The sequence below is a fragment of the Gavia stellata genome, chromosome 16 (genome assembly GCF_030936135.1).
Source record: "Gavia stellata isolate bGavSte3 chromosome 16, bGavSte3.hap2, whole genome shotgun sequence".
NCBI classification, from domain to species: Eukaryota; Metazoa; Chordata; class Aves; order Gaviiformes; family Gaviidae; genus Gavia; species Gavia stellata.
The window spans coordinates 16,896,583-16,908,612 of record NC_082609.1 but is presented as its reverse complement, the minus strand read 5'-3'; the positions used below and the strand labels follow the sequence as shown (position 1 = coordinate 16,908,612).

The 12,030-nt window shown below is 48.7% G+C and overlaps 1 protein-coding gene across 1 annotated transcript in view; it reads right to left on the bottom strand.

The window, feature by feature from the left end:
- WWC1 (WW and C2 domain containing 1) overlaps positions 1-11,327 on the bottom strand; it is a 73,744-nt gene extending 62,417 nt beyond the window's left edge. Inside the window, exon 1 of the mRNA XM_059825230.1 lies at positions 11,209-11,327. Within this exon, the coding sequence (XP_059681213.1) occupies positions 11,209-11,327 (119 nt within the window). The remainder of the gene's footprint in view (positions 1-11,208) is intronic.
- Between the last annotated feature and the right edge of the window lie 703 nt (positions 11,328-12,030).

The window sequence follows — 12,030 nt, the reverse complement described above, 5'->3', positions numbered from 1 at the left end:
GGAAGAGGCTGCCCAGGGAGGTGGTGGAGTCACCATCACTGGAGGTGTTCAAGGAACGTGTGGAGGTGGCATTGTGGGACATGGTTTAATGGGCATGGTGGTGGTGGTCAATGGTTGGACTTGATGATCTTACAGGTCTTTTCCAACCATAGGGATTCTGTGATAACAATCAAGGGATCTTTTCCCAATGGGGAGGAAGAACCATCACAGCACCTGACTCAGAACCCATAGTGACCACACTAGAACGGACCGCCGGCCCATCTAAGCTACTGATGATGTAACGCAACTTGTCAGAACTACCATCCAAACTGCAGCAGCCTGTCTCTGTGAAGCAGATAGAAAATAAACCAGGAAGCACTATGGGGTATTAGCTACAGACTACGGGACAAATAGAGAATAAAGATGAGAAAATTCAACACAGAACATTTGCTTTAGGGATAAGAGTGACATTTACAAAGGATGTGTGAAAACAAGCCTGAGCGGAGGACTCTGTGTCACCAGTTCAGTTGCAAATTTGTCTTTGCAAACTGAGATTTTTATCCATGCAACCCTTTTGCAAATGACCAAGCCAGGTTCCTCAGCCACATACCCCTCCCTTTCCACCCACACATTCTTCTCCTAAAAAGAAATCTTAAAAAGAGCAGTGAGGAGTAGAGCCCAAGGAGTATAAGCGATCAGGCAAGCAAAAAACGTGTGCTTTTAGAAAGTACTTACATTCAGGTTATGCTTCCCTTAGCATCAAGCAAAGACTCGGACGGCAGATACCTGCTAAACTGAACTACTAGTGAGCCAGTTGCATGAGAAACTAGCAATGCCATACGAGAGTCTCTGAATAATTAATAGATGACATAGGACAAAAGATCTACCTTTATTCAGAATTACAGACCATCTTGACTGTAAAGATATCACATTGCTATTTGACAGACTGGATTTAAGTTAAATCCAGAAGTTTCTACATTCAAATTTAAAAAGCAAAAAGTAGGAAAGTTAGGAAGTCTAAGGTATCTTGCAAAATCGTGGTGCCACAGAAAGCCATCGGACATGGTAGCAGCCATGACATTTCACTTTCCTGCATATACAGGTTAAAACAAGACAGAATAACACTCACTGAGGACTGTAAGGAGATCTCTTTACCAAACAAATCTGCCTATTTCTGGAATATTGGAAAACTTACTTTTTGAGAAGTAGCTGTTAAGCAGCCTAAAGCCTCCCATGTACGTGTCCACGTAAGTATTAAATAGTCAGTGTCCCATCAAGGCTACAGATTGTTAACTTGGATGCTTAGATCTTGCAGTGTGAAATACTAGGGACATGAGAAAAGACAAATTGCAAGTCTGGCTTACTGCCTTGCTGGCTGACAAGCTATTCAAGTTAGCTGGATGTAGAGATAACTTCAAGGAATTTCAGAAAAAACTAAACAAGTGGGTGAACTGACAACTGAAATGGAGAGAGATCAGATGTTGAGAAATATTGAATAATACAGTAAAGAGTTTAACCTCCTTATTCTCTGCAGGGTTATCACACACCACTAATCAAATATAGCCGAGCATCACCGCATACACACTCCAACAAAAAAAAGTCTGTTCTAAGTGCTGATTTGATTTCAAGTTTAACCATGCCAAAACTCTGCAATACAAAAATGTTATTCATGTTAAGGATTTTTATTTTTTTTTTTAAACACAATTCAATATGAAAAGCTCATCTGGAATGCTACATACAGCACAGGTCATTCTAATTTAGTTAAGCCTTACCATTTTATCTTAAAATACTTCCTTTTCATACCAAGTTCTTCCTTGAGAAAAGTCTCCATCCCTGCTATACAGGAATTCATTCGGAGCAACGGCAGTCAATGGAGCTGCATCAGTCGCATCACTCCACTAGTCATAGGGAGCATCTGGAAAAATCCTAAAAAGAACACGGAAGCTGCTGCGGCAGCAGAGACCTTCAAAAGAAGGAAGGTCTCTGGCTAGCTGAGCCACTGCCTCCCCGTCAAAACAGCAAAAGTCATAAGCAGCAACCAGAAGACTGAACCAAAGTCACATCAGAAGCTGAGGACAGAAGTGGCACCATTCTGAACAAAGGTCAGGTCCGAACAGCAAAAGCCTGCCTAAAGACATTGCAACAATCTAACAGCTGTTAAAAACTAGAGCAGCATCACTAATCGAGCACGGACCTTACCCTCCGTGCACTGTTGCAGTACAACTGTCACATCTCCTAGATCAGCGACCTAAGATGCAGAAACACAGCACACACATTCTGCCTCAGAAACCCCAATACACCCCCAGGGAACCACGGGAGCCCTATGGAGCAGGCAGCAGACGTGCTGAAGATTCCCCTCGGGGAAAGCAGCACTGGGGCGAGCAGAGGTTTCAGCTTTAGAGCATCATGAAACACCCGGGTGCACTACCGCAATGCAGGCAACAAGGAGCCCACCTTCACCTGACCGCCCCATCCCTGCCAGCCCAGGACAACGGCTGCCCCATTCTCTGGGTGCTGCCTGCTGCCCCACTGCCACCCACAGACCTCCTCCCTTGCATTGCAGCAGCTGCAGAGCCAGCTCATTCTACCAACTGAGCATGAAACACTCCACCTCCCAAAGGGGTTACTAAGAGCCTCTCTGTAGCCTCAATCAGGCTGACTGACCCAGCACCACCCAAAACAGGCCACCAGCCTGAGACACTGCACAGGAAACAGACTGGGTAATTTGCAAAGCTGCATCACATGTGACAGTCAAATACTTTCCATTATCAGCCCCACCCAAATTCCCTTTGAGATAATTTGGATAAGCAGGTCAAAAGCATACTCGATCTTTCAGACAGTCCAACTAGAAGAACTTCGAGTGTCCAGGATGAAGCTGTCAGTAGGTGACTCTTCCCATTCACTCAGGGGTTAGGTGCCACGGTCCAACAGATTGCTGCTGCCAACCCATGATGCCAACCTGCCCGAACCCCTCAAAGGACATCCCGCAGGATTTGTGCACTGGATGGCTTGGAGGCTGCATGGGCAAGGGGACAGTCCGCACAGCTGGGCCACCAGCATGTCTTTAGCAGCTGCAGAGGCTCAGCTGGCTCAGATGCCACATGAAATCAAAAGCTGTGCCTGGCACAAGCAAAATTAACTGCTAAGTTATCCACAGCACAGCTTTATAGAGCAGATCTGAGGGTACCTACGTTTTCTTGCGCTGCTCTAAGGGTCCAGAAGATTATTTTGGCCGCTGCTGTTCCTCTGCAGGCCATCCTCCCTGTGGTAGGGTTGGAAACAATGAAATAGCAGCCAGCCCTCTCCTTAGCAGGGAACTGCCCTTGTTCTGAGTACAAGGCTATTAAGGCAGTTGTAAGCCACATAAGAGAAATTTGCAAGTTGTTGCAGGGGCATTTAAGCAAGTTTCACTTACATTTTAGTTCAAAATAGTTACGCGACTACCTTACATCTCAACTCTGCATAGAGCAGATATGAATGACTGCCTCTTGCAAATCAATACTGTTTATTGCGTGCTTTAAATCAATAACGCTTTCCTCCACAGAGGAAAACAGTGATTAGGCATTTGGGGAGAACTAAATAGTTTCACTGAACAATACCATTAGTCCTGAAACATCAGCTTGACATCCCTGCCAGAAAGCACTTTGTCAGAACTAATTAATCCCCACAGCACCTCTGTAAGATTGAGAAAACAATTCATCTGCTTTTTAAATGTGTTGGGTACTTATGCTGCAGAATATCGTGGCTGGGGTGGAAGCTGTAAGTACCAGCATAAACAGAACAAACCAAGCCAGCAGAACCCCTCCAAAAGCATGAAAAAATAGAGAACACTGACAGCCACAGGATTTGGCTTCTTTGCATCTTCCTGTTACACACCAAACCTCCTGTGACTATCCAGAGAGACTTCCAGATGTCACTTGACTGGATGAGTGGCAGTGAAAAGCAGTTATTATTCTATTGGGAGCAGTTTTGTCTGTTGTTTGTTCAGCCAATTATCTATGCATGTAGCTTAAAAGGGAGGGGGGAGCAGTAACCTTAGGCTCTGTGAACAAGAGCTCTGGGTTTTATTTGAGCAGTTAAAGCTAAGTCTTCATTACCACAAGCAAAGCATGTAACCTTATAAACAGGTCTACTGAATGGCAACCAGCCAGCATAGAAAGTATTTCTCTCCAAGGAAGTGGTCGATCTACATAGCTCTCAGATGTGTATGTAGTAGCACTAGTCTACATACCTCCACCTGACTTTGCCTAGCTGCTGCCACCCCCCCTTTATTCATTTATTTTTTCAGCTAACACTTGCCCTGCTGCTGGGGCACTCAAGGCCACCGGGTTCAGGCAGCCAGCCCCTGCGCAGGGAGAACATCGGCAAGGCTTTCCCAAGCCAGCTGTATGATCTCTCCCCCTCTGAGAACAACTTGAAGTTCTCCCATACTTGACACAACCGAGTGTCAAGTCAAGCCCAGAACATGTCAATCCTGGCAGAGTGCGAGGTCAGAGTCTCCACAACACACGCAGGAACGCGTTGCGGGGCAGTGACGCTCCTCGGCATGCTGAGCAGAGTGCAGGGCTAGCCTTGGCAGCGGCCAGTCACCTTCAGGAGCACAGAATATGAATCAATCATTTACTAATAGATTCCTCCACTAACTGAGATAGAGTCCAATCTGAAAAGGCGGTGTGGCAGGTCAGTGACGGGACCACCCTCAGCGACCTAACTCGTACATAAAGAAGTGATGTGTGATACTTCATCAAACTTTCTTGGACAAGTCTTCTCATGCCTTCCAATAAATTTTCTGGCACAAGCTAGAGGAATTTAGATCAGATTCAGACATGGAAAAGTTTGCTGCAAACGCATCTGTGCTAGCTATGAAGATACCAGTGCAGATTACACCTTTAGGAGATGCTCTAGCCCACTGCCGGGTTCATCGGGGCTCCAGCAAGCAAAAACCCACTCCCCCTGTAAAACTCAGTCAGAAACCACGGGGCAAAGCTAAGCACCTCCAGCTCTGGGAACACCCCCTCGGCTGGGCTGGCAGAGAGCCTGACCAGGTCAAGTGCCTGGGGACAGTTTCACAAGCGCACCCTCAGCAGCATTCCCAGGTTGCCACCCGAGCCAGCCCCATTCCCACTCCTCCTAGCCCCCCACTCAGCCCCAGCTGTGCCAGCACAAGTTTCTGCACAAGCACATGCAACCTGGATCAACTGTTTCTGTAAAATAAACCCAGACAGTAAAATAAGACTTTTCAGCCAGACCTGCTTCTGGACCTCGCTCCCTGCGCTGATACGGAATTTTACGCTGGCAGCGGCAGCAGCTTCAGATGCCCCATCAGCAGCAACACCATAGAGCGCTGTCCCAGGTGACCACCACAGCAGCCACCTCTCACCTGCCATACCCACATCTCCTGGGATTTACTAGCTGATTTTCTGCCATTCCACTGGATGGAGATCAAGATAACAACTTCAGTACGAAAATACATGACCTACATAGGGATGAAACTGTTGATCCCCTTGCCAAATAAGTTTTGAGTCTGTGGCGGTGTCGCTAACTTCACAAGCCATCAGTCTTTGAGGCAAAATTAAAGGACTGATCTTGTGAGCAAGATGACCTTGCCAGAGCAGAAGATGAAGCTCAACCTACGTATTTCTAAACAATGTGATTTACAGAGATTTCTTCAAAAGCAATTCTGATCTTTTAAGACTCAGAATTCCCCAAGATGCATTACAAAGCTGCTGAGCTGAACAAAGCTTCACATTTTTCATTTTTTTCATGTTCCATAAGGAAGATAAAGTAATGGTTTTAGTAGTTCTAAAGTCACTGCCAACATCCTCTGTCACTACACACATGTGCATACCACACCTTTAGCAGTGATGCCCTTGTGAAAAAGCCTCATAGCTGTTGTTTCCAGCTACCCTCCCCAGTTCAGAGTGAGTTTACACAAGTGAGGAAGCACGCTGGCTCTGAAGGCAGTCCCTGCAGTCTCCAAAGTGATCAGTACATCCTACCACAGGGTTTGTCTGGGGAGTATCAGGAAAAAAACAACAAAACAATAAAGTTTGACTTTTCATAACTGAAAAGGTCTGACTGGTTTCAGCTCCAATGCACTTTTTCCAATTACAGGTGCAGCCTGTGTTAATTCATCTTGGAATATCTTGCTATTACTAAATTAAAAAAATTTGAAGTGTCACAATAATCTTACTTGCTGTACTGGTCTCCCTATATATTAGCACTTACATAAAACAATTAATTTTCATTTACTGTGAAAAAACAATTGTAATGTGTAGGACTTGTGCTGTTCTTAAGACACCTGTTCCCAGGAATGGCACTTAGATGACTATGAAGACTGCAGTTGTCACTCACTTCTGTACTCATGGAAAATGGTTATCAATGGCTTCTATGGGCACACACTGAACTGCCTGTTCTTTATAAAATAATCAGCTATTTGGAGGAATGTAAACATGAGAAAGCAGCAGAGTCACATACCTATGACAGGGTGCTTGGCTAGCTATCAGTAAAGAAAGGCAACAGCAGGCATCAAACCAGCAGCCTTCAGCTGCATGACCTACGCTGCTGCCAGTGATCAAAGGAAAACCTAGGAAGAGAAATGCTCCATCTTTGAGAATTTTCCTCTCTTTTCCTTACGCTTACTGATTTCCATCTACAGAAAAGCACAGCTCCTTTTATTCTTGCTGCTTTTGATTGCCCTCCCTTCTTCTAGCCCTTTTATTTTTGACAACTCCCACATTTAAGTTCACTATATTTACCTTTATTCCAGCAATAATAGATTATTTGCCTATAGCATAACTAAGTAGTAGACAGTTACATATGAAATTTTAGCATGATGCTCACATTTCTAAATCTTTAATACAGGAAGTTTGGAGACCAAGTGTGCAGAGCAGACTGGGGATGAAAAGCTTCAAGATCAGAATAATGCAGAGGAGACAAAATACTCTGCAGTATTTCACATCTAGCCTAAAGGGCAGACCTAAAGGGGCATGGCTAGATGGTTGTGCTCTGTATATGACATGCCTAGCTTTTCTTCAGCAAGATCCTCAGGCTCAGCAAACATGAATCTTCCTGAGTAAATAGGTGGCCCTAACTATTTTAAACACACAAGGTCTTCTACATGTGACAACATACACATTGGCACATACCGGCCCTGAACCTTGGCAAATCTCTTCCCTAATTTTCTTTACCAAAGCTCTACTTTGGAGGTTCAGACTAGAAAAACCTCCATATGGAGAAGGAAAGATTTCAGGGAGCAACTGGGCCTTCCTTTAATAAACCTCTCCAACCCTTTACATCAATAAGAGCCTTCGACAAATGAAGGGCCATCAACCAAGGCACTGCTGTCTCCCAAAACTGAAAACATCTGCTGCTGTTTAGTAGCTTCATCAAACTTAAGCTAGAAGTGCTCCTATTTTACTAGCTTTCACTCTCAACAGGACTCCAGTGATTGAGGTGAAAGGAACAGTTCGGTGAGCTCCATCTAAAATAGCCTAGAAAAAAATGCTTACACCACCATGTCAGTAGGAATATTACAAGAACACAAATATCGGGGAGTGGGACAGGTTATCAGGCGATCTCCAAATCCTCAGTGCAATCAGGAAGCTTCTGGGTTGAAAGGCAAGGAGAAGTGAAAAGGCTATCCTCTTCCAAGATAGTTTGAGGAAGAGTAGAGGTTCCCCTAAACCCAGTATAAAGAACCCAAGGACAGCACACCCCCGGAACCCCAATACCCACCTCTAACCTTCATGTCTGATGAAAGCAGAGATCTCATTTGGGGCACTGTTGGTACAATTCCTGATTCACACTTATGTTTAAGAACAGGCAGCAGCTGGTGCTAACATTTTGAGACACCATTCTTACTTTCTGTTCGGTCATCAGGACAGCAGCTTACAATGCAGACGCACCCTCTGTGTTAAGAAAGCAACTGGGACAACTCTCTGGCATGTTTTACCAAATGGTATGTACTGGGGCACACCTGAAAGATCATGCTTGCTTTTAAAACTAAGAATGACAAATTTCTTCCCCTAGCTCAGTAAGGTTTCATCTCCCATAACACTGTATCCAAGTCCTGAATTATCTAATTTCGAACAAATCTACAAGAAAGTCAGCTACGTGAGCTTCCTTTTACACAAGGAAAAACACAGCAGGGTTTCCCCCCCTCCCGCCACCTGGTCACTAGAACTGCCTTACAACTTTTTAACCCAAAATTCTTGCTTACAAGGTACCTTGATTCTTTTCTGTTATACCATACCACAGATACAGTAACAGCTAAGTCACAAAATTCTTCAGATTATTTAACCTTAGGTGATTTCCCAAAATGCTCTAACATCCACAGGCTTCCCAGGACTGCCCTGAAGTCTAGTATACCCTTAAAAGGCACGAGGTAAAAGTGCTCTGATGTGCAGTTGTTTCAATGAAGACTCCAGGCATCTGAGCATCACTCAAGTCAGCTTTACAGGAGAGTGAGATGCCACCAGGTGCCAGTGACTTCCTACTGGCAAAGTCTAATGGCCCCTCTTATCAACAGCCCATCTGCAGGACTGATATCACGCGTTACACAAGAACCACCAGACCCACCGGCTTCACCAGCCCAGCTTGTGATTTCATAGAATCCAAGGCCAGCTGAGGTCCCACCTTACACCCCTGGCACCCCTTCCCTGCTACCAACACCGCCCCCCCCCCGTGTGCCCCCAGCCAGGCCGCTTCCCTAGCAGCCTATTAAACCGCCCTCAGTTAGCAGGACTACAAACCTGATGCCAACTGTTGTCACAAAAACAATGGGCGAACCCATGCCCTGAAGCTAGATGGTATCCCTGCTCACTTTTATTTCCACTAAATTAAGCTAGAATGAAAGATTTAGGGAAGGTTTAAAAACCTGTGCATCCTATCTTTAGCTACCAGTTGTTGCTCCCTGAATAAGCTGATTAGGTATTACAAAGGTACAGTCCCACCGAAAAGTAACTGGGTCCAGAGTGAACCCTAACACATACATCTTCTTCCACATCCCTCAAACTTGCCGGTTTGCAGCCATGTTTCCTAATATCTATTGCTTATCGCTGGGTAAAAGACAGCATGTGTAAGCACAGCACACAGAGCACTGTAGCAAACGCACAAACCAACCTCTCAGCTGCAGCAATTTTAAAGATGACTTGCAAAAGGCTAGGCTTACAAATATTTAAACTTAAAATACACTGATAAAGTTCAATGATCAGTGCGTAAATCCAAGTTCACTACCACAGGGAGTAGTTCTCTTATGACCTGAGCTGAACAGAAATTCCCCATCAGCTAGTTTTCACAGACAGCGGTAATGAGCTGAAAGAGATATTTCTTTCCTGTGTGGCAAAGCAGGGTTTCAACTCATGCAAGCACATGGTCCCCCAGGTGACAAGTGTTGTGTCACATAGTTGTTCCAGTGTGGGAGCAATAAATTCTTCAAAACCTTGAGGATTTTCAGGGGGAGTGTCTAATTCAGCTTGTTTTCTTGGTAGCCCTACTGGAAGATGACTCAGATGCAAAGCTCGTCAGGGCCATGTGTATTCAGGTGTATTTCTATGTGCACAACAAATACATCATGTGATACGAATTATCAGTATGTGTTTGAATATTCTCCTTTAACAGTGGTGAGTAGGTAATGTTTCTGCGACAGCTCAGTACACATGTGTAAATAAGGCACCCATTTAGTCATTTATATCATTTTTGACTCACTAACCAAGGACAGATGAGAATTTTTACAAGCCATTATTAGGCCTGTTAGATTTCTCACTTGCCTTCATTCTCCGTAACAAAATAAAGATACCAAGAAAGCACTCCTAATTTAAGCTTGTATTGACTTACAAAGGTTAAAAACACACCTTGAAACAACTGTTTTACTAGCTCTTCTTGCGCACATTACCAAAACAGAAGCCTCAAAACAAGTTCCAAACCCCCAGCCAGCAGCAGGTTACATTTGCGTACAGTATACACAAGGATTATTCCTGGAATGCAGAACACACCTTGAAATCTTGTCAAATTGGACAATCATTCACTTCCATGTTAACAAAAAAAAAAAATCAAAGTAGAACTGGAGAGAAGGCAAAGTACTGACATCCTGCCAACAATGGAAGCCCCGTCAAAGAGCTGATCCCTGGGAAAGGGGAAGAAAAATAAATTCAGAAGTTCCACTAGCTGCCCCCTAACAAGGGGAACGCTCACTGTCAGAAGCGGGAAGTGTGTAAAATTTATCAACAACAAACCGCATATTCAGATTGCTGGAAATTCCAGATCATCAAGATGGGGTTTAGAGTTTCTGCATTCAGGAACTTCACTAACAGAGCATTAAATGTGAAATTTAGACACTGCTGATTTCAACAGCTATCCAGTAGTTGAGCCTCCTGCATGCCTGAGCTACTGTATGCTGGCTTAGCGTAACTGCCTCAAGCATGGAACTAGAACACTCTAGGACAGAGCGTGGCTTGGAAAAGAACCTGGGTCTTGAACAGTAGACTGTTCCCTGTTTCTCTTACTTTTTAAAGTGAACTATATAGGGAAAGAGCTCTTCCGAGCGAGTAGGAGCAGAAGGTGACTGCTGGGAAGCAGGAGGCAGACAGGGGCGATCAGAAACACACCCTGGAGTGAGCGACTCCGTAACTGCCACACTCACCGAGGCGCAGAGCTGCCTGCAGAGGTGGGCCAGGACGCAGGATACGACCCACTGACCCCTCCCTGACCCCGCTCTGTCAGTCCCCGCCCACTGCCCTGAGCCACCACCGCGCTCCGGGGGTGACCCAGGTGGGCTGCCCGCCCTGCCGCGGTTCAGGCGGCGGGGCTGATGCCAGCCGCCTTACTCCCGCACTACGGGCAGCAAGCAATGCCGGTCTGCGAGATGTCTGGAGACACGGAAGGAGGAGGGCAGGAAGACGAGAGGACAAAACAGCAACAAAAAGCCTCACTGACCTCCCGCCGCCCCTCACGCCCGAGCAGCAGCCAGGCACCCCGTGCCCTGCCGGGGCCGCAGGGCTGTCCTGCCCCCCCCTCCCGCGGAGCCCAGGGACGGCAGCAGTTACCGGCCGGGCAACTCGGGTGCCAGGAGAGGACAGGCTGGGGAGCCGCACCGGGGCTGGGGCTCGGGCGGGCGGCAGGCACACCGCCGACCGCGGGCGTGCCCCCCCCCGGGAAGGGGAGAAGAGGGCCCCGGAGCGGCGCCCCCCGCCCGCCCGCCCGCCCCCCGGCTCGGCCGCCGCCGCCCACCTGTCGCGGGGGTCGACCCAGCTGGTGGTGCGGCTGCCGTGGTCGATGTAGTACACCTTCCCGTCGTAGTCCCGCGCCTCCTCCCAGCCCTCGGGCAGCGGCAGCTCCTTCCGCGGCATCGTCCCCACCGCTGGCCGCGCCGCCCCATCCACCGCTCCGCTCGGCGGCGGCGGGGGCCGGCCCCGGGGCAGGGCCGGGCCGGGCCTCCCCTCCCGCGGGCAGCGAGGAGCGGTGCGGGGGCCGCGCCGGCCCAGCCGCGCAGGGAGGCGCCGCCGCCGGGCAGCCTCACATGCCGGCCCTGCGGCGGGGGCGGGGCGCGGAGCCGGCCGAGGCGGGCCGGGCTGAGGCGGGCCGAGGCGCCCGGCCCCGCGCCGCGGCGGGGCGGGGGCGGTGCGGGGAGGGCGGCCGGCGAGCCCACGGTCAGCCCTGCGGCGCGGGAAGCCCCGGCCCCTCACGCCTCCATTTCCTGCTCCGGCGGCGGCCCGGCGAGTCCCGGGGCGGCTCCGCCCGCTCGGCTCCGCCCCGCCCACCACCGGTGCCGCCGGCGGGGGATGCCGGTTCTGAAAGGCTCCGCCCCGCCCCTCCCCGCCCCGCCCCGCCGCCGCGCGCACGAGAGCGCCCCCTGCCGGCGGGGAGGGTGGGGGCACCTGCGGCGAGGGGCGCGTTGACCGGCCCCGCGCGGGAGGCGGCCGGCGGGGGGTGCCCGGGGGGGGCGGGGGGGCACCGGTGTTCGGGCGCTCGGGGGCCAGCGCGGGGCGGGAGCTACGAGGGCAAAACCGGAGGGCTGCCACTATAACCGCTCTCTTGCACATAAGGGCCTGC